General features: G+C 38.2%; 1 protein-coding gene across 2 annotated transcripts; it reads right to left on the reverse strand.

Annotated features, from left to right (window-relative positions):
* Positions 1–1044: 1044 nt before the first annotated feature.
* On the reverse strand, positions 1045–18426 carry LOC124265545 (acyl-CoA dehydrogenase family member 11-like). Of its 2 annotated transcripts, none has more exons than XM_046700333.1 (13): positions 18121–18426; positions 10713–10945; positions 9743–9842; positions 8867–8990; positions 7606–7719; positions 6067–6245; positions 5697–5791; positions 4622–4721; positions 4198–4338; positions 3222–3314; positions 2497–2764; positions 2198–2264; positions 1045–1397 (listed from the first exon to the last, which is right to left on the reverse strand). In XM_046700333.1, the coding sequence occupies exons 1-13, from the start codon at positions 18346–18348 to the stop codon at positions 1274–1276; spliced, it is 1866 nt and encodes a 621-aa protein (XP_046556289.1). In that variant the 5' UTR covers positions 18349–18426; the 3' UTR covers positions 1045–1273. The 2 variants fall into 2 exon arrangements, with proteins under 2 accessions (XP_046556289.1, XP_046556288.1); XM_046700332.1 differs by having other exon boundaries at positions 6067–6216; positions 7577–7719; positions 18121–18425.
* Positions 18427–21278: the final 2852 nt, after the last annotated feature.

A 21278-nucleotide genomic window follows, 5' to 3' on the forward strand; every position in this document is an offset into this window, starting at 1 on the left:
CGCCTGATTTCACCAACCACCAAGAGTTTGGGATTGGAAAGAAACATACCTAAGTTTTGTTGGTAAATCCTGTCATGTTTGGAATCAGACATTTGTCATATTGGCAATTCAATGCTCGAAATGTAAATATGGTAACTTTTGACATTCGTCAACATTCCTCAGCTTCTTCCTTGGCTGAAGCACACAGAGCTATGTACCTGTCCCCACTCTTTGTATCATCATCAACCATCAGGCTGAAATGAAAGATGAAGAAATTGCTTTCATTTGTGTGTGCTGCTTCTATATTGACATGGTTAGAGACATGTTTGTCTAGCCCAAGTCCTGAAGGCAACATTTGCTGCAGTGTGACATTCCCTTACAAAGACGTGTATTTCCTTGTGGGTGTGCCTGGCAACACCAGGCTGTACACCCTCCACCCTTCCCACCACTTCACTGTGTTGCCTGTACCTCACACAACTTACTATGTACAAACTTACATTGCAATATTTTTTGTACAGTTTATACTTCCTGCACAAAGACTATTTTTATGAATATTCTCCTATATTTGACATTTTTGTACATGACAGGTGACCTGTTGGTGCGTGCCACTAATGTGCATTGACCAGGTATCTTATTACTGACCACTGGCTACTGACCAGCTCTACACCCAACCATGCATCAAGCCATAATCCCATTCTTCAGAAACAACCTTTATTAAACTTACCATGTGTTTTACAGAAAGGTTCTCTAGCTCAGTCATACAGTGTATTCAGTGTGGCACAAGACAGCTGGCTCCTTGTCCATGTCTACCATGTTTATGCACATTAGGAGGTACCACTGAAGATACAATATGCAGACAAATATTTTTCTTATTTTTGTATTTGTATATCCTGATGTACTATCGTGTTGTCAGTGTACCCGTGTGTGGTACAGTGAAGCTGGTAGCTGTAGTGTTGTGCAGCTGTATTGTGGTGCTGTCAGACATCACACACAATGTCAGTAAACTTACTTCACCATCAAACATCAAGTCTGTTCTGTGTCACACCACTGATTCAATACACAACATGAGGCATATCCAGCGTTTTTAATGTAGAAAACCAAGTGTCCTGAGGCAAGAGAGGCTGTTCTCTATAAAAGTAGTAAGTGCAAACCATTAAGTCATGTCAGTGATCAACATATGATCCTACAGAATACAAATCCTGTGCTATATGTGTTCCTGAGAGATGTTCACCGTGCTGGGCCATGCCCAGTATGTCCAGGTTATCACGGTACCTCAGCCTGGGGAAGGTTGTCTTCACAAGCGACTGGGGTGAGGGTAGCCATCAAACACCAGGCGGAAGTTGGCATCCACAGCCCTGCCAGTGTAAGCTCCTGCCTTCAGGGCAGTCGTCACAGGGCTCAGGTCTGCTTCACACCACCTGTAGGAACATACATATAGGTCAGCTGCCATTGTCCATAAGAAATATTGTAACACAGAGATGCACCAGGGGAAATACAGAATATTTGTTGGTCAAAGATCCAATCATTAAAAATGATAGAACTTTATGGAACCATGTGTCTGTGGATCCAGTTCCCTGTAATTCCATTTCTTGTGACCAGATCAGCCTGAATGATGATTTGAAGCACAGAGATACCTTCCTCCAGAAACTGAAGCACCATTTCTCTAGATACAGGATTCCTTGGTTCTTATATCAGCTCTGAGTGACAAGCTGCAGCATCACAAATCTGCGACGATATTGCTGTCTCAGCCTTCCTAGTTACACTGTAGAGGTATGTGGGAATACTGATGTGATGGTATCAAGATAAGATTCTTATTGTCACAATGCTAACTGCTCTTTGGTCATTCCTGGAGTTTCCTACCTCCAGAACATCACTGCCAGAAAGATACTAGGTGCATTACCCTGAAGATGCACTTATGGCACAACAACTGACAAATGTTATGTCAACAGATAAGCAATGAGGCTTTGTGCCCTTTATGTATGAGAGGCTTAGGCAGCAAGATACTATTACTTGCACAACTGATTATGGATAAGGGAATGTGAAAAGACTTTCTGTTGAAAATATGGAGATTATTTACAGCGTGAATACAACCAAAATACACAAGTTGCTGCTATGGTGTACAAGAGACTTGTTTTCACAGAACTGTTTTTCATGATAAGACTTGTTCATTCATAAAACCATGTATCTGAGTGTATGTATGAACAAGTTGACTTATTACCTCTGTGCAGCATATACATCCATATCTGTGGCCCCCTCGGCTGCAGCATGCTCCACCAGCAGAGCACCTGGTGATACACAGGACAGTCACGTATCATTCATCATGGCAGCACAATACATTCCTAGCATTCACTTTATATCAAAACTTAGTAATTCATGCAAAGAGAGAACCACCTTCACCTAAATGTCTCAAAAGCTGTAACCTGTGTCTTCATATATAACATGAAATCAAAATGTCTCTGAAGCTAACGGGAAGGTGCACTCTGACCTGCATCAACTGATCCCCACCTAACAGCTTACCCATGAATGTCCTGGACAGACTGTAGGCAAAATCTCTTGCCGCTAACTCCAGTAGGTCAGAGTGTTTTCCAGCAAAACTGATGGTGTTGCCTGAGGCTTCGTTCACTCTCTCCACAGCAGACTTGAGAGCCTCATTAACTCTGGCCGTTGCTAGTCTTGTCTGGATGTTCTCATGGTACACTTTTAGAGCAGAGCCTCCAGACTTGGTGATAGCTCGCAGCACGTCAAGAGACAGGATATTGGTTGTGCCCTCCCAAATAGACAGTACCTACAGAAAGTAATATTGTGTTCTTGAGTAAAGTAGAAATACTCTACTAAAATAGAAATTATGTGTGGACATATGAGGTGAGGTGAGGTGAGGTGAGGTGAAATTGGGTTTAACATCGTGCTTGAGAATATTTTGCTCATATGACGACGTGCATGCATGTGTATGTGTATGTGCGGCTGCTTGTACTAGCCCAGACTTAAGCTGGTTTTATAGTGCTAGCCCATTGAGATACCATGCCGCAGTGAAGCATGAATACACCACTCAGACACATTATACTGATTCCGAGCTGACCAGTCCTTGTTGTACCCATTAATGCCGAGCGCCAGTGGACATATGAGATAGAATGGCACTTTGTTATGTTGTGAAAGTGAGTAGGAATGGTTTTTATACGCTTTAACAGTATCTTAGCCAAAGCATATTGGAATCCTTACCAAGCAAATGCTGGAAACATATATACCTGAGCATCTCGCAAAATCCCTGGCAGACCTGTGTCCTCAATGTAACCTTGACCTCCGAAACTCTCCAGCCCCTCAGATGCGACAGACATTGCCTGCAACACATTCCCCAACAGACATTACACTCATCACCCATCAGAACTTCGGGCTGCTTTGAGGTATTGTTGCTGTTTTAAACCAAAGAGTCATGTGATATGTTGCTCGGGTGGACTGTGACTACAGCAGCATGTTTAATATGTAACATGAGCAACAGTGCCATGTACCAGGTACATACAGTATCAGGCAACAGGACCAGTCACACAATCTTTACACGTGGAAAACTTCATGTCACTATTGCCACCATTCATCACACGACCAAACATTCATGAATGTATGTAATACTTGCAATTTTGGTGAAGTATTACAGGTACTAATATTTTTTTCATTCTCTGCAATGACAATGATCAAATAATGAAATAGATCAATGTAATTCCATGGCACATTTCACATGATGAATGCATAACATTTGATAGGACCGAAATATGTATAGGCAGCCTAAACATATGGACCTTTACAATTCAAAATTTCACATTCATCAAGGCATGTGTTTTTCTGATCTAACCTGTCATTGAAAACTGAGACCAACAACCTGTATTCTACATTAACATTTAGCCCCTTTCAAGTTTTTCCTGTCTGTAAGCTGATAAATTGGTCATGAAATAATAGTAAAATTTGCCAACTGTGACAGAACAGTGTAAAATCAATATATATTTATATTATTTTTGAAAGCTTAAAAATAGAATATATAATCTGCTACATTACTTTACCTGTCCATACTGACGCTATCACCATAACAGCTTGCTGTAAATTTTGTTTATCAATAGAATCACAGATTAGGTTTAAATACATTAGAGAAATAACACAAATTAAATTAGTTTAACCGTGTAAAGCATAGGCAAAAGGTTTCATCAACTGTGTCAGTGGATGAAGTTCACTCACCTGTTTTCCTGTGTACAGTTTAGCTAAGGGAGTCAGAAGTCTCAGCAACTGAGTTTCAGCATCTGTGGCGATGCCAACATCATCCCACCCTAGGAGTCGAGATACCTCCAATGTCAGTAAAGTGGCTGCACGGGCTTCCACCTGGGGCGATAAAAATTGTGTTCTCACTGCACCTGTAGGACACCCAAGTAAACCAGGCTATAACACCATGTTTATACTGCACCTGTATGACATTCACATAAGCCAGACTACAACAGCATGTTTTTACTGCACCTGTATGACACCCAAGTAAACCAGGCTATAACACCATGTTTATACTGCACCTGTATGACATTCACATAAGCCAGACTACAACAGCATGTTTTTACTGCACCTGTATGACACCCACGTAAACCAGATTACAACAGTGTGTTCAAATAGTCACCTCTAGCCTTGCCAGAGTCTGGACATGCAAAGGGTAGTTTTTGATGTGGTTTCCAAAGGCATTTCTGCGTGTGCTGTAGTCCCGGGCGAGGTTGACAATACTGTAACATGCAGTGTAACTATGAAAAGGCAAGTAAAATGGACAAAGAAACTGCTTTTCTAAAATCAAGTTTGAAATACAGAAACAGCACAAAACAGATGATTCAAAATGGTAGCCTAAATTGTCAGCCAAGTGAAAAGATCTGTCACAGAGGTTTAAACAGGTTCCCACTGTTTGTATTGCTGCATAAATGCAACAATCAGGCCTGCACTCATTCTGGCTGCTTCCCACTAGTAACTCTCTTTTTGTGTGTTCAAGCACTGTGTCCACAACTTATACCAACAATTACTGACTACAAAAAAGATACATTCAGTCTGCTCTTGGGATTACTCAGTATTAATCATAAACATTCCCCAGTTACTGACAAAATAGATTTACCTAGTTACTCTGTATAGCCAAGATGTCTCTGGATTAGGTTTCAGATGCTTCAGTTCGCCCATTACCTGCTGCTTACATTCACCAGTTCTTCACAGTTAATACCTTCATCACGAAGGAAAGCAATGTGATTCATCTGGTAGATTTAGTGATTGACAATTACAAAGGATTACAGTTAAAGCCTGAAGCAGATGTTGCTACCAGAGTAGTTTGCAGTGTGAACCTGGTACTGGTGTTATACACCCAACATCAACGTCGGCAGCATAACAGTCAACGTTCATCTGCAGCTTCCACTGTTAACCTTGCTGATGCAGTCGGACAGGCTGCCATTGAACAACTGACAACTGCACGTACTCATGCAAACAGATGACAACCCATGAATTTTAATGCATTTTGATTTGTAAAGATCTCTTGCTGCCACAGATTGGAAACGTACAGAAATTCAATTTGCAGATTTTAGAATGCTTGCATGTCATTAATGTTCATTTAGTATAGAAGTCAGTGCTGTTGGTATAAGCAACAAGTCTACAGCAAGTGACAATGTTATACAAGGACTTGCAGCAGGAGGTCTAGCATCCTCATAACTATGGGAGCCACTGACCGTCTCATGTAACCTGCCGCAGACATGGCATTGTGGATTCTAGTCAGCGTCAGCATGCCTGCGATGGAGGCCACACCACGTCCTTCCTCAGAAACCTGCACACACAAAACAAAACATTGGTTTAATTATTCTAAAAAAATATGAGTAATATAGTGTCTGGCAATGCAAAAATGTTTGCATAGATGTCTAGGGTTGATAATACCAATGAAATCATGCAAAACAAAAAATAAATCAGTTGGTTACATTTTTTAGCACACCTCTATAAAAAGGTAGAGAATGTGCCTATATTGGCAGTGAATGTGCCTATTTTGGCAGTGAATGGACCTCACTTAGATTTGAATGAACCTGATTTTCTAGTCAGAATACCTACCTTTGCAGCACGTGTACCATCAAGCAGAAGTTCAGCAGTTGGCACCTGTCTTGTCCCCAGCTTGTTCTTCAGTCTCTGAGGCTGAATGCTATTGAGCACCCCCTTGTCATCTCTGAGCTCCAGATAGAAGAGAGACAAGCCTTGTGTACCCTTTAACATATACAGTCGAACACCGTTGTCTCTGAGGCTGAATGTTATTGAGCACCCCCTTGTCATCTCTGAGCTCCAGATAGAAGAGAGACAAGCCTTGTGTACCCTTTAACATATACAGTCGAACACCATTGTCTCTGAGGCTGAATGTTATTGAGCACCCCCTTGTCATCTCTCAGCTCCAGATAGAAGAGAGACAAGCCTTGTGTACCCTTTAACATATACAGTCGAACACCGTTGTCTCCATATTTACGGGACCAGGAAAAAATATCGACTTATCCGAATATCGACACATCCGAGTTGGGCATATCATCACATACCAACATGAAAGAAATGAAAGAAAACAAAAGTGTATATCGACTTTATTTGCAAATATCGAAAGTGTGTGTAAAGGGTAATTTTGCTCGTAGGGACCATGAAATCATACCGAGATATCGGGACGAAATATCGAGACATCCGTATCAAGTTAAAAGGGTTCAAATAATGATAAATAATGAAGGATTTTGCCGGGCCGAGAAATTATATCGAGACAACCGAGATATCGAGTTATCAGAGTTCGACACAACGGTGTTCAACTGTACATGCTCTACATGTCACAAGTAACAGCAACTACCATTCCACAACAGGGAGTATATTTATGAAATGCCCATTTGGCACAGAAATGTACTTATCTTTCAGAAAAAAAAACATATGCAGAAGTCAACCATAATTTTGCATTTTTCTGTAAATAGGTTATATACACTAAAGAAATTCAACTTGCTGGTTTTAGACATGAAAAACTGCCAAGGTTTACTTAAGTTGCAATACACTGCTATGCTACACAGATTGAAGTCTGTGCCTGGTAAAAGGTGTCAGCAAAGACCATAGAATGGAAGGGGTAGGCATCCTTCCTAAACATTGGTAGTTGAATGGAGGAGTGAGCTGAATGGAGCAGTAAGATGACGTCTGCAGTATTGCTTATGATGTTTACAACTGCGATCATCACTTAATGAGCCATTTAGCCATGGGTCAGGTTAAAAGGAAAATGTTCTGCCATTAGTCACAAAGGTTAGGAACAAGGAGTCCACATAATCAGAAGTTTGCAGAAAAATTCAAAATTAGTGACAGAACTTTTGAGAATTGACCACAGATTTGGCCATGGAATACAGCAGGGACCGATACAGTGCGGATCTGGTGTAGAGATAATGTTGAGGTAATATTCGAAACGTCCTTACCAGGAGTGGAACAAACATGCAGATCACCATGATCCATATTAAACTGAGGCGTAAAACAACAATCACTTAACCTGATACTGCAGTTTAGAAGTCAAAGGTGTATTTTCAACATCAACATAAATAGAGAACTGAAAATGTTCACTTACTTGAACTGTCTTGCCGCTCTGATCTACACACCGAGCCAAGGTGAAGGTGATATCAGCATCTGTTGCCGAGGAGAACCACTTATAACCATGGAGTGAATAGCTACCATCATCGTTTGGCACGGCTAATGTCTCAGTGCCACGAGCTGAAGAGTAACAATTAACTATTAATACCAACCTACCAACATCAATGCCATATGTAATTAAACGAATGAGACACCTACCAACATCACTGCTATATGTAATTAAATGAATTAGACACCTACCAACATCACTGCTCTATGTAATTAAACAAATGAGACACCTACCAACATCACTGCTATATGTAATTAAACGAATGAGACACCTACCAACATCACTGCTATATGTATGAGACACCTACCAACATCACTGCTCTATGTAATTAAACGAATGAGACACCTACCAACATCACTGCTCTATGTAATTAAACGAATGAGACACCTACCAACATCACTGCTCTATGTAATTAAACGAATGAGACACCTACCAACATCAATGCTATATGTAATTAAATGAATGAGACACCTACCAACATCACTGCTCTATGTAATTAAATGAATCTATGTAATTAAACGAATGAGACACCTACCAACATCACTGCTATATGTAATTAAATGAATGAGACACCTACCAACATCACTGCTCTATGTAATTAAATGAATGAGACACCTACCAACATCAATGCCATATGTAATTAAACGAATGAGACACCTACCAACATCACTGCTATATGTAATTAAACAAATGAGACACCTACCAACATCACTGCTCTATGTAATTAAATAAATGAGACACCTACCAACATCACTGCTATATGTAATTAAACGAATGAGACACCTACCAACATCACTGCTATATGTAATTAAATGAATGAGACACCTACCAACATCACTGCTCTATGTAATTAAACAGAATGAGACACCTACCAACATCACTGCTATATGTAATTAAATGAATGAGACACCTACCAACATCACTGCTATATGTAATTAAACGAATGAGACACCTACCAACATCACTGCTATATGTAATTAAACGAATGAGACACCTACCAACATCACTGCTATATGTAATTTACCAGCAACTGCTAATGAGACACCTACCAACATCACTGCTATATGTAATTAAATGAATGAGACACCTACCAACATCACTGCTCTATGTAATTTAACGAATGAGACACCTACCAACATCAAGTGCTATATGTAATTAAATGAATGAGACACCTACCAACATCAGTGCCATATGTAAATAAACGAATGAGACACCTACCAACATCAGAGCCTCCTTTTCTCTCTGTCATCCACTGTCCTGATGTCCAGAATTCACTTGGACTTCGGGTGGTCAGTCGTCCATATGCTCGTTCCATCAACCAGGGATGCTGATCCTTCACGGTCTGAAAGAAAGAAAAGTGAAAGTGGTATCTTCTTACCTTGACTTGACTGGTTTAGTGACATTGTGACAGAGGTTGAGATTATTATGGTCACAGCAGGTGATACATAACTTTCTGCCTTGTGACACTGAACACTGAAGATCAAAGCCACATGTACAACATTATCACAAATGTCTGTAGCCTGTGTGTCTATATGATGTTTACACCAATCAGAGAACTGTTAAGTCACACTGAGACTGATCAAGTCAGCTGATAAGGGTTTACTACTTTCAATATCACAGCCCCAAGAGTCACACTATCCAAGTGACTTATAAAAAATGTATGGTAACCCGTAACTAGAATTCCACAAATTCAAAGATCAATTATCTGAAATGCTTATTAAGATGTGGTTTCACTTATTGCACAGAATTGGCAAATAAAAACCAGATAGTCCTAACAAAGTGAACCACACTTATTGAGATTATCACCCCCTATATCGGGAACATCTCCAACAGTTCTGAGGCAACCCTTTGCTGGATACGCACAGGACTATGCATGATGACAGGTATTACCCAGATGCTTAAAGCTATGTATGGTTCAGTACAATAGATTGATTAGAATTACTCACTGACAACAATATTGGTTAACATTTTGAACTTTGGATAATTAAAAACCATTTTGAACATACCAAATCAAAATGACAGCAGGTATCAAAAATGATTGTGAAATCCATGACTTCTACGTTGCAATACAATTGCTAGTCCGTTAATGTGTACCTCGATGATCTTGGCAGCTCCATCCGTCATAGCCAGGGGGCAGCTGTATAGCCCGGCTGAGGGGCAGTACAAGTACATCTTGGCCATCTGGTACAAGCGGCTGAAACACAATGTTGTAGTGAACGCTACCACCCACACCTGGGAACCATCTCAGTACTATACACACATACAGTGACAATACATTTCATCCACACTTTTAATGTCTATTTTCAGCTTCTCTCTACAAGTGTATATTAATGAGATAATTATAAATGACTTGTCAAGGAAGCAACCAAGCCAACCACCAACATCATAAATAGGGGTGGGCGATAATACCGATTAACTGGTACATTGCAATTCGAACTTCACAATACGATATATTGTGGTACACTTTTCGCGAACCGGTTCACCCGATACGTTCGGTAATTTTCGTGATGTAGTCAAAACTACTAAAAACATTTGTATTTCCTTTATATTATTAGACATCAATAGTTTTGAGAGTGTTTATTGTTCATATAATTGCATTTGCGTGACCTTTTAACCTCGTAAATGAGAAAAATAGATTGGTACTGGCACTCGTTGTATTGATAAACAAACCAAAATGGCAGACACCGCTGCAGATGCTTTTATTGAGTTCAAAACTTTAGAGCGAAGTCTTCAATTTAAAAACATTTCCATTGATCTCTTGTAAATTACAACTGAGTCCTGACTGTGGCCAGTGGCATTGTTTCAAAAGAAAGGAAACAGTAATTCCATTACCTTAACCCATGTGTTACACTTTCACAATATATTGCAATACGCTAACACATATCACAATATATCGCAATTGTAATCATAAACATCAGAAATCATACAACTGGGATTACTATACATCTGTAATTGCCAAGATCTTACATTTTGCATGTTACAGCTGAATCTTTTGACTTATTCTAAAATACCAAGAGACTGTGGGTAACACAGTCCAATACTGTTATCCTGCTTTCTTATATACCTCCATTCTCCATACTCCCTCTCATACGCTATGGCAACGAGGCCTTCCTCGGCTGAAATGTCATGCATGGCCTTCCATGCTGAGGATGTGATGAGGCGGTCAACTCGTCTACCCCAGGCATCAAACTGCTCTAACTGTGGAAGCTCCTTGTCACATTGCAGGTGAAGGTCATACACATCGGTTGCGACTCGGCCACCAAATCTCTCAAGATCCGATTCAATGGCTGGCAAATGCTGGCAAAAAGATACTGATATAGTAAGCTTTTCAATTCTGCATCAATCTTCTGAAACCTGTGAGGCTATATAAAAGGGAGTGCAAATGAACTGCTCCTTGGTAGTGCTTCAGTGTATTTGAGTGCAGAGGTACAACAGTTGCAGGGCTCAAGATAAGGGCCGTATCGGTGTATGTATGAATAGAAAATATGCACGATACGGTAGGAAATAATTTAGAAAACGTAGCAGATACACACCACAGCAATGGTGTACTGTCTTAAAATCATTTACAGACATATTTATCTGAAAAAAGTATTGTTTTATTGTTTATTGACCTGTTTACACAAGACTAGCAATGTTGTGGTGCATACATGAAACAAAACACAAGATTACTGATACTCCATTAAATTCCATTCAGTACTCTAAATGTACACTGAAGGTTTTCCAGTACTCCTGTATTGAAAAAATTAGGAGTATGTACTCCTGATGTTGAAAAATTATCTGGAGCCCTGAATTGTCTTAAATAGGTCACTATACCTGACAATTTGTCAAAATTCATGGTAGAATTACTAATAGAAGATTAACTGCTATTCCAAGTGTAATACCTTTACTCGTATCAACATACATGTATTTTCTTAAAACTGACCTTTCACAAACAGACAAATTGTTACAGTGGTTTCAATTTATTGTTATCTTAAAATCTTTGATCACACAGTGATGTTTAATATTGACTTGAGAGTGTAATCTTCATTTGTTGCAAAAGTGTTTCAAACATCTTAATCTTATGTAGGGTAGATAACTCTGATCTGGGAAATACTTGTGTGTTCTTATGAAAGCCACATCAATGAAGAGGACAGTTGTTAGTAAGGAACGCTAGTCTGATTGTGTTCTCATAGGAACGCTAGTCTGATTGTGTTCTCATAGGAACGCTAGTCTGATTGTGTTCTCATAGGAATGACTGTCTCTGGAAATTATTGTTTGTCAGTTATGCTTCAGAATAAAGTTTCAGAATAAAGTTTCAAGTAAACAAGACTAACTGTCCCAGCGACTTCTGCCTTATTTCACTATTGCTATTTGAATTCTCTATGGTCTAATCATCTGAGAAGGCTGTATTGATTGTAAGCTTTAGTAGAATATCAAACATACTAGGGTTTTTTCAATATATATCCCAACACGAGCTGCATTCGACGTTCTGGTGATTTCGACAATTGCATTGCACGCCCTATATCAGGGGAGTACCTGTGTGATCGGAGTGCACAAACAGTTTCACTGGTAGGGCGGGTTCCAAGTCGCTGTCGTGAGAAGTTTTATTGACAATGGAAATCGGGAAGTCAAGTTATATAAAAAGCAAACAAACATCAATATTATTTACCTGAGATCGTTAATACCACTTCAGATGCAAAATCAGTTGCCTTTATAACAAAAAATAGCAAGCGAAAATTCAGTTAGATCAGTCATCTGCTGGTGACAGGCAATATATAAATAGGAAGCCATGTGATCACAACACTCCCTAGCAGTGCGGAGCAAAAAGTATAGCTCATCGTCGAAAACCCATACAAAATACCCGGATGTTACGAGCGGCAACAGTTTTGCCGATACGATTTCATCAACGCTATTTTTGTAGGGAACACTTGATATTTTTGTGTGAAATAGATGAATATATCCTTTATCACTCAAGGTTAGTAAAATACAAACTTTAAATGATATTATAGATAAAAAATATGTTTTTGTCTTACATCGTCAAAAACCCCTGACACGGGGATAATTAATACTGGCTTGTTTCCACCAATCATTGTTTCAGCCATATCCTTCTCGGCTCCACAAGGACATGCAATAACTTAGATGTCTTTAATTAACCTAAACACAACAGACACAATGTCAACACAGACAAACCTTTTGGATAATAACTTCTTTATTTCATGAGTGTGATGTTTTGATTCAGATTCTTGTCCTTCAAGAATCTGTACAGCGGTACAAGAATCTGTATCAAAACATAACACTCACGAAATATAGAAGTTCTTATCCATATAGTTTGTCTAGATTCTACTTCCCAACTTCTAAATGCCACTCAAAGAAGACACGGTGTCAGCTGGGTTTTGCAGGGTAAGAAATCTGTGCATGTCAGTACTCTTCAAGGAGGCACATACTGTATAATCCAGAGAATATAGGAGACAATAACTGTAATTTGTTGTAATATGAAAACACTGATGTGGCCATAAATATTACATAGTATACAAGTGTAACTTCACAAGTTCACATTCCTCTACATTGCTTTCTGCAGCTTATTTTCCCCCCTGAAAATATGGGTAAGGAATGTTCATTAGAAACTACTGCTTTTTGTAAGAGACAGTAACATCATAATGCACCTAACAGGAACGGGTGGACAGACTCAGTGACTTGGTTGATTCATGTCATTGTATCACAATCATGTAGATCAATGCTCATTATGCCAATCACTGGATTGTCTTGTCCAGATAGTATACACACAATCATCATAGATATGCAATAATGCTGGATTGTCTTGTTCAGATAGTATACACACAATCACCATAAAGATGCAATAATGCTGGATTGTCTTGTTCAGATAGTATACACACAATCACCATAAAGATGGTATACACACAATCACCATAAAGATGCAAAATGCTGGATTGTCTTGTCCAGATAGTATACACATAATCACCATAAAGATGGTATACACACAATCACCATAAAGATGGTATACACACAATCACCATAAAGATGGTATACACACAATCACTATAAAGATGGTATACACACAATCACCATAAAGATGCAATAATGCTGGATTGTCTTGTTCAGATAGTATACACACAATCACCATAAAGATGGTATACACACAATCACCATAAAGATGCAATAATGGTGGATTGTCTTGTTCAGATAGTATACACACAATCACCATAAAGATGGTATACACACAATCACCATAAAGATGCAATAATGGTGGATTGTCTTGTTCAGATAGTATACACACAATCACCATAAAGATGCAATAATGCTGGATTGTCTTGTTCAGATAGTATACACACAATCACCATAAAGATGGTATTCACAGTAATCACCATCACCATAAAAGATGCAAAATGCTGGATTGTCATAAAGATGCAAAATTCCAGATAGTATACACATAATCACCATAAAGAAGATAGTATACACACAATCACCATAAAAGATGGTATACAGATAGTATACACACAATCACCATAAAGATAAAGATGGTATACACACAATCACATAAAGATGCAATAAAGATGTCCAGATATACACACAATCACCATAAAGATGCAATAATGCTGGATTGTCTTGTTCAGATAGTATACACACAATCACCATAAAGATGCAATAATGATGGATTGTCTTGTTCAGATAGTATACACACAATCACCATAAAGATGCAATAATGCTGGATTGTCTTGTCCAGATAGTATACACACACACAATCACCATAAAGATGGCAATCACCATAAAGCAATAATGCTGGATTGTCTTGTTCAGATAGTATACACACAATCACCATAAAGATGGTATACACACAATCACCATAAAGATGCATAAAGAAAAATGCTGGATTGTCTTGTCCATACACACAATCACCATAAAGATGGTATACACACAATCACCCTAAAGATGCACAATCAATCCATAAAGATGGTATCACACAATCACCCTAAAGGTATACAGATAGTATACACAATCACCATAAAGATGCAATGGTATACACACAATCACCATAAAGATGCAATAATGCTGGATTGTCTTGTCCAGATAGAGATGCAATAATGGTGGATTGTCTTGTCCAGATGGTATACACACAATCACCATAAAGATGCAATAATGTCATGAGCAGCCATGACAACAAACAAACTTGAGTGTTCATTGCACTCAAACTTGTCTCATTTAAAGGGCAATTACCGGTATACACCAACTGTTCATTATCTCAACTGCATTGCACTGATCCGGGTTAGAGTAAGTGCCTTTTTCGCTAATCCACAGCAAAATTCGACCTATCAAATGCTAAGTTCGTAATCTTTTGTAGTTTATCCACAATTCATCCCAGAAAAAACAATCCCATGAAGATACGGGTTAGAATTGGTCTTCAGTAACTCATGCTTGTCGTAAAAGGCAACTAACAGGAACGGGTGGTCAGGCTCTGTGACTTGGTTGACACATGTCATGGTATCCCAATTGTATAGACTGATGCTCATGATGTTGATCACTGGATTGTCTGGTCCAGACTCGATTATTTACAGATCGCTGCCATATAGTTGGAATATTGCCAAGTGTGGCGTAAAACTAAACTCACTTGCCGTAAGGACTTGTATTTTACCCATGGTTTTCAATTAATTGAGCATTTCCAATTTCAATTTGGCATCAGTATTTTCATTCTCCACTAATTTTTTATATTTGGATACTTTGGATTACCACCACAACAAACCATCAAGATTCTGTTTTTGCAATGCCCAAATCCCATTAACCTGTTCTGAAGGAGTTTCTGACTTAGTTATCATTATGTCTTATAATACTGGAAATCTGAAGGCTCACTGGTTAATTACACAGTAGATTTTGCCAATTGACAAGCATTACAAGACAATCGCACTTCATCATATATTTTATCAATTATTAGCCAAGGACCTCAGAATCAACCTGGTGAATAGCAGCTAGGATTGCTTCATCTATAATTTGATTAACATATTCCAACAATTGTTTGATAATGTCGTCAATGACATCTTTCACCAATTTTGCTTAAACAATCAACTGTTAAATAATTTGTTAATCGGACTAGTCATCCAAGTTGGCTGGATTCCCCTAAATATTTCCCACAATTCCGCAATGTAAACACGTAAGCTTTACTCTTGGTCGTCTGTCATCGGTAGTGATGTCCTATGTCAACATTGTAAATATTTGGCAATTTCTTTGAGGGGAAAGTCAGTTGAATGAGAGTAAATCAATCACCCTGTTCTGTGGATTACACTTTCAGTATTAATGTATAATTTGTGTATCGTTCAGATATGTTTTCATGAAACTAATTTCATTTATTATTTTAAACCTAAGTATAACTCACAAAATTAATAAAAAGCTGTTTTCTCAAAACTAACTATAACAGTTATCGCCATTTAGAATTTGTCATGCCATTGGTGAAATAATAATAATATATGTACATATATATATGTGTGTTATAGAGTGACCTTGAATAATTTATTGTGTGACTATTTGAGTGTTTCTTTAACAGTAGATTCATAGGGAATGAAAGAATTAATGACTTTTGATTATATTGGTTGTGGGATATCCCCCCAACTAAGATAAAAAAAATTTATAGTGTTCATAACTTTATCTTTAATTTTCTCTTATGTTACTTACCGTGGAGAATTTCTTTTGCAGTCCTTTATTGTTGTCAAATACCATGGGGAAAAATACTGGAATTGTAAGTGACCGGAACTGTGCACATGTGATACTGATCTATTGGCGAAAACTGTTACGCAGCAATAACTGTTCGCTTGCCAGTATAATTTTTTTAACTTAGTCAAGGGATGTCACACGATCTATATATTAGCATATTCACGCTCACAAAAGTCATTTATAATGGTTATATTCCCTATCAATCTATTGTAAAACACACTAAACTAGTCACACAATCAATTATTCGAGGTTACTTTATGATAAATCTACATTATTTCATGAATGACATCAGAAATTCTGAAATGACGATAACTGTTACAGGTACTGTACCAGTTGTGAGAAAACAATATGATTCCCTTCCACCATGTTATATAAAAACAAGACTGGCGGCTATGAACAGGCTGGACACATCAGCAAATAGCTAATTAAGTATCATAATTAATTCTGTTTCATTAATTTAACAAACATCGAAGTAATTATGTAAATACTGCTAAAATATGGCCATAACTGTTCGGCAGCCAGTATAGTTTAATTTTGCTTAACAACCCTATTTCGACTTTTAGTTTCCCTTTACATTTAACAAATATGGAAGTTTCAATGCCACAACAAGTGGAGTGATGAACCAGCAGAGTAGAAATTGGGATATTTTATCTGAATCATTACGATATCATCTTCATTACCATTGTCAGTTATTAATTAAAAAAACGCTACTGGCTAGCGAACCGTTATCTCCTCTTAACAGTTATCGCCAATAAATCAGTATCACACGTGCATAAATCTGGTCACTTACAATTCCGGTATTTTTTCCCCCACAGTATTTGACAGCAATCATGCACAGCAAAAGAAAATTCTTCACGATGCATGACACTTAGCGGTTGTTTACATCATCGACTTGTAACTGGAAGGTGGACCAAGTTGGTGAATGATCAAAATCTTGCTGTGTCACGAATATTGGGGAGTTTATACCAACTTGGACATATCATTTTATTTTTCTCGCCCTTTCCGGCAGGATTGCTCTTACATACACTCAATAATGTTAATTCCTGGTAATACCGCGAGAATGGGAGAAGCCTCGTTTCGTCAATGGCGGATGGCATTGTTTATCACCGGGCTCACGAGTGGTAATTCACCTGATGGATCTGGCAGCTGATAGATGTAGATGTTAGAGGAGAAGACCCTTCATTTAAAAACAACAAGCATTCATACGATAAGAATTGTTTGTGTTATTCTTTCAGCCGATATCCGTAAGTACCGCGAGAATAGGAAATGCCTTCCTAATAGCAAACTGAAGTTCGCAAGTCATTAATTGTTTCATTCCCTATCAATCTACTGTAAAAGAAACACTCAAATAGTCACACAATCAATTATTCGAGGTTACTGTATGATATAAATATATATTATTTCACGAGTGGCATTAGAAATTCTGAATGGCGATAACTGTTACAGTCAGTTGTGAGAAAACATCTATTTGTACTACCATGAAACCCTTCCGCCGCGTTATATAAAAACATGATCGGCGGCATTGAACGAACTGAACACATCGGTGAACAGCTAATTCAGTACCATAATAATTCTGTTTCATTAATTTAACGAACGGCGGAGTAATTTTGTAAATACCGCTAAAATATTGCGATAACTGTTCGGTAGCCAGTACATAATGAACTCAGTGCTTACAATCTTGACCTTTGAATTCATTCTTGGAAGTGTTCGCTGTATTTAACCTCAAAATAGTAGACATTTTTTGACAGTGACTAATGGTCAGTTAAATCGTTCACCTGTGAAGGTATGTGCCTTCTGAGATAGCTGCGGAGAGTTGTATCTTCTGTGAATTGATTGTGCAACTGCGGTTTGTCTTGGAAGAAAGGCCCGAGTTTGGCATGAGCAAACGGAATGGCAGCTGCCTGTGGTCCCAGTTCCTGCAACTCTGAGGTCATCGGGGCAGTTGTGCTTTTGCAGGCAATACTCTTGTACCTGTTAACTATTGATGGACGTAGTCGGAACATTACTGACAGGCACGATGAACACACTAATATACATGGACTACGCAGAGGTAGCCATATTTACAGTCACGTGATGTTTTCATCACATGACCAATGAATCGCTGTGGTGCCCCAGACTTACTGAATCCTCACTACTCTACGCTCCTTGCAGCTCTGTCCAGTACAGATGTACACCGCGTAGCATAGACTAACACTTAGTCTCTGAATATAACACAACACAACATAACATAATTTTGGTAGTAACAAATAAACCAATTTTAATTGAATAAAAAGGCCCTGTCAGATGGGAAATTCTAGACTTGCTTCATTTAGAGCTTAAGCATTGCAGGGGTGGCTAGGCGGTAATCGGAAAGAAAGTCACAGGAAAAAAGTCACAATTTCGGCTTTGAAAAAAGTCACAGGGAAAATAGTTTCAATAACCAGTGATGTGGGGTGATGATGGTTTTAAGTGGGATCACCTATTTTTTTTTGTGTGTGTGTGTGTGTGTGTGTGTGTGTGTGTGTGTGTGTGTGTGTGTGTGTGTGTGTGTGAGTGAGTGTGCAACTTTGTACAAAAAAATATATTTAAAATATGCTTAGAAAACGGGAAGGGGGGTGATTGATTTTGTACATGACATGCAGGGGGGTCACTTACTTTGTACATAAATATTCGGGGGGGGTGTCGTTCACAATGTTCATGGTTCTCGATAAAAATCGCCCCCCACACACATCACCCCCACACACCCCATCCTCCAGTCATAAATTATGAACGGTACCTAATCAAAGTAATATAGCAGGGTCAACGTGCAGCAAAGATTAGCAACACTCTGCTGGTTTGTGAGGTCGTTTATTTGGTAGGATGAGAGATTGATGAACGATAAACGACACCCTGTAGCAATAAATATAATAATATTATATATATCTCACACAATTCATACAAGATACATATAATTCCATACACGGGTTAATACATATGGACAATTATCAATAATACTGTAGTTACTCAAAGCATGAATAACATTACTTACTACACATATGAAATATTTGAATTATGATATTACATCATTACGAATAACGTAATGATAATACATGCATACAATGTAATACACACAAGATAAATAATAATACGTCATTACGCATTAGTCGTAATGATAAAGTACACATGATTCGTCACCACGCATTACGTGATGGTACTATATACAAATACATGGATATAAAAAGACATAAACACATACCCTGTGGGTGGTACAAGGGTGTACACCAATCGGGCACAGCACCAGTCTTATGGACGGGGACTTATCTGCTGTAAATAATATTAGATGATAAATAATATACAATGTAATGTGGAGTAGATTTAAGGCTGCTACATTCATGAACATAAAATTACTTCCACACATTGATAATTACACTTATAGTTATCATATATTAAAACACATTCTCTCATCTCACACATTCAGTGAAAGGGATAGTAAAGATAAGAATACATTAGTGATACTTATTTATGTTTATAGCTTAGGATTGGAAAGCTAGCATAAATACATATAGCACACTTACATGCTATACAATATAATACCTATTTAAATGATAGTAAACAGATATGCATGTATTATATATATACTGCAAGGATGAAATGCAATATTACTTTAATTAAATGAATACTAACCTTAACCACACTGTGTGTCTGTCCAAGCTGTCTTTATGAGGCAAAGAGTCGGTGCAGAATGAGTGAAATTGTGCATGGAGTTAGTGAGACCAATCAGCCGAGAAGCGTCATGGCTTGGGCAATTAGTAAGAGAGGCCAAGCTCTAAAGCTTAAACCTTAAACTGCCTAGAAATAATATAGCTAAAAGGAGAGAATAATAATATGATTAAAACAATATATTTACACTAAAATACACCTGCCACAGTAATATACTAAGTAATTCCTTTAATTAAGAAACAGTTAAATAGCGTTTTGGGGTATTTTTTTTTACAACCCACTATATTAAGGTATTGTGGCATTTTTCCTGTGACTTTCTTTCCTACATTCGGCTAAGCAGTCGGGAAAACAACGTGGTTCAGGGACTGTGAGACAGACTACGCGTAGCATTGCGACTTTTTGTAAACCCATGACATAAAACAGTTCTGTTTCTAGACATAGATCGTAACGATGCAAACTCTTTGAGGAGGATGGAGACCCAAACGTCAAGTTGACGGCTACTAGATCTGTACACACAATGGGTGTAACTATGTCTATTTTCTCTATTTCCATTTGCGAATAACTGTGATGTATGCATATAACATGGCATTTAGAATTGACATGGATGGGAGACCTCGTTGAGCAGCTTCTCACTGACCTTGACCATGTTGCTGACCTTCTTCACCTAAACTGATCTGTGTAATGACTAATGGACATTCAAACAAACCCCTTGTTCCAGCTTCATTGATTTGTTCCATGTTATCTACGTTGTGTCATATTGCTTGGTCGGAATAAAGAAGTGTCCTCTCTATGTGGTGTCATGTTTTTAATTTAATCCAGATAGCGCGAAACTCGGTGTGATACCATGCGGAACCAACTCCCCCTTTAGGACCGATTGAGCGAACACCTTTTTCCGCAGTTAAAGAAGGATTTTCGCTGAATCGGCCATAAAGCATTTTTTCAGATATGAATTGTGGATAAACTACAAAAGATTACGAACTCAGTATTTGAGAGGTCGCGTTTTACCACGGACTGAACAAGGCACTGAATCTACATAATATTGTTACGCTGTTTTAAATCAATAAAAGTGAAACGTAATTGTTACCATTTCTTAAAAACATAAAAATACCTAGGGAATTATAAAGTTAAGAGGGACCCAGTAGAGTTTCCTATTTAAATCTAGACTTACCAAATCATTCTAGACTTGAATTTGAATATATAATCTCTGTCAGTAGGGTTGGAAGACAGACTATGTACCATTCTACTAAACATGGCA

The sequence above is a fragment of the Haliotis rubra genome, unplaced genomic scaffold (assembly GCF_003918875.1).
Source record: "Haliotis rubra isolate DU_JTF1 unplaced genomic scaffold, ASM391887v1 Scf983, whole genome shotgun sequence".
Taxonomy (NCBI): domain Eukaryota; kingdom Metazoa; phylum Mollusca; class Gastropoda; order Lepetellida; family Haliotidae; genus Haliotis; species Haliotis rubra.

Bases quoted from the DNA above. Each gene is read 5' to 3' on its own strand.
- LOC124265545 (XM_046700333.1), bottom strand. From the start codon at position 18,348: ATGTTCCGACTACGTCCATCAATAGTTAACAGGTACAAGAGTATTGCC. The intron at 5,792-6,066 runs GTAGGTATTCTG...TTGTGTGTGCAG, and splicing joins ATGGTACACGTGCTGCAAAG to GTTTCTGAGGAAGGACGTGG. The intron at 3,315-4,197 runs GTGAGTGAACTT...AATGTGTTGCAG, and splicing joins AACTGTACACAGGAAAACAG to GCAATGTCTGTCGCATCTGA.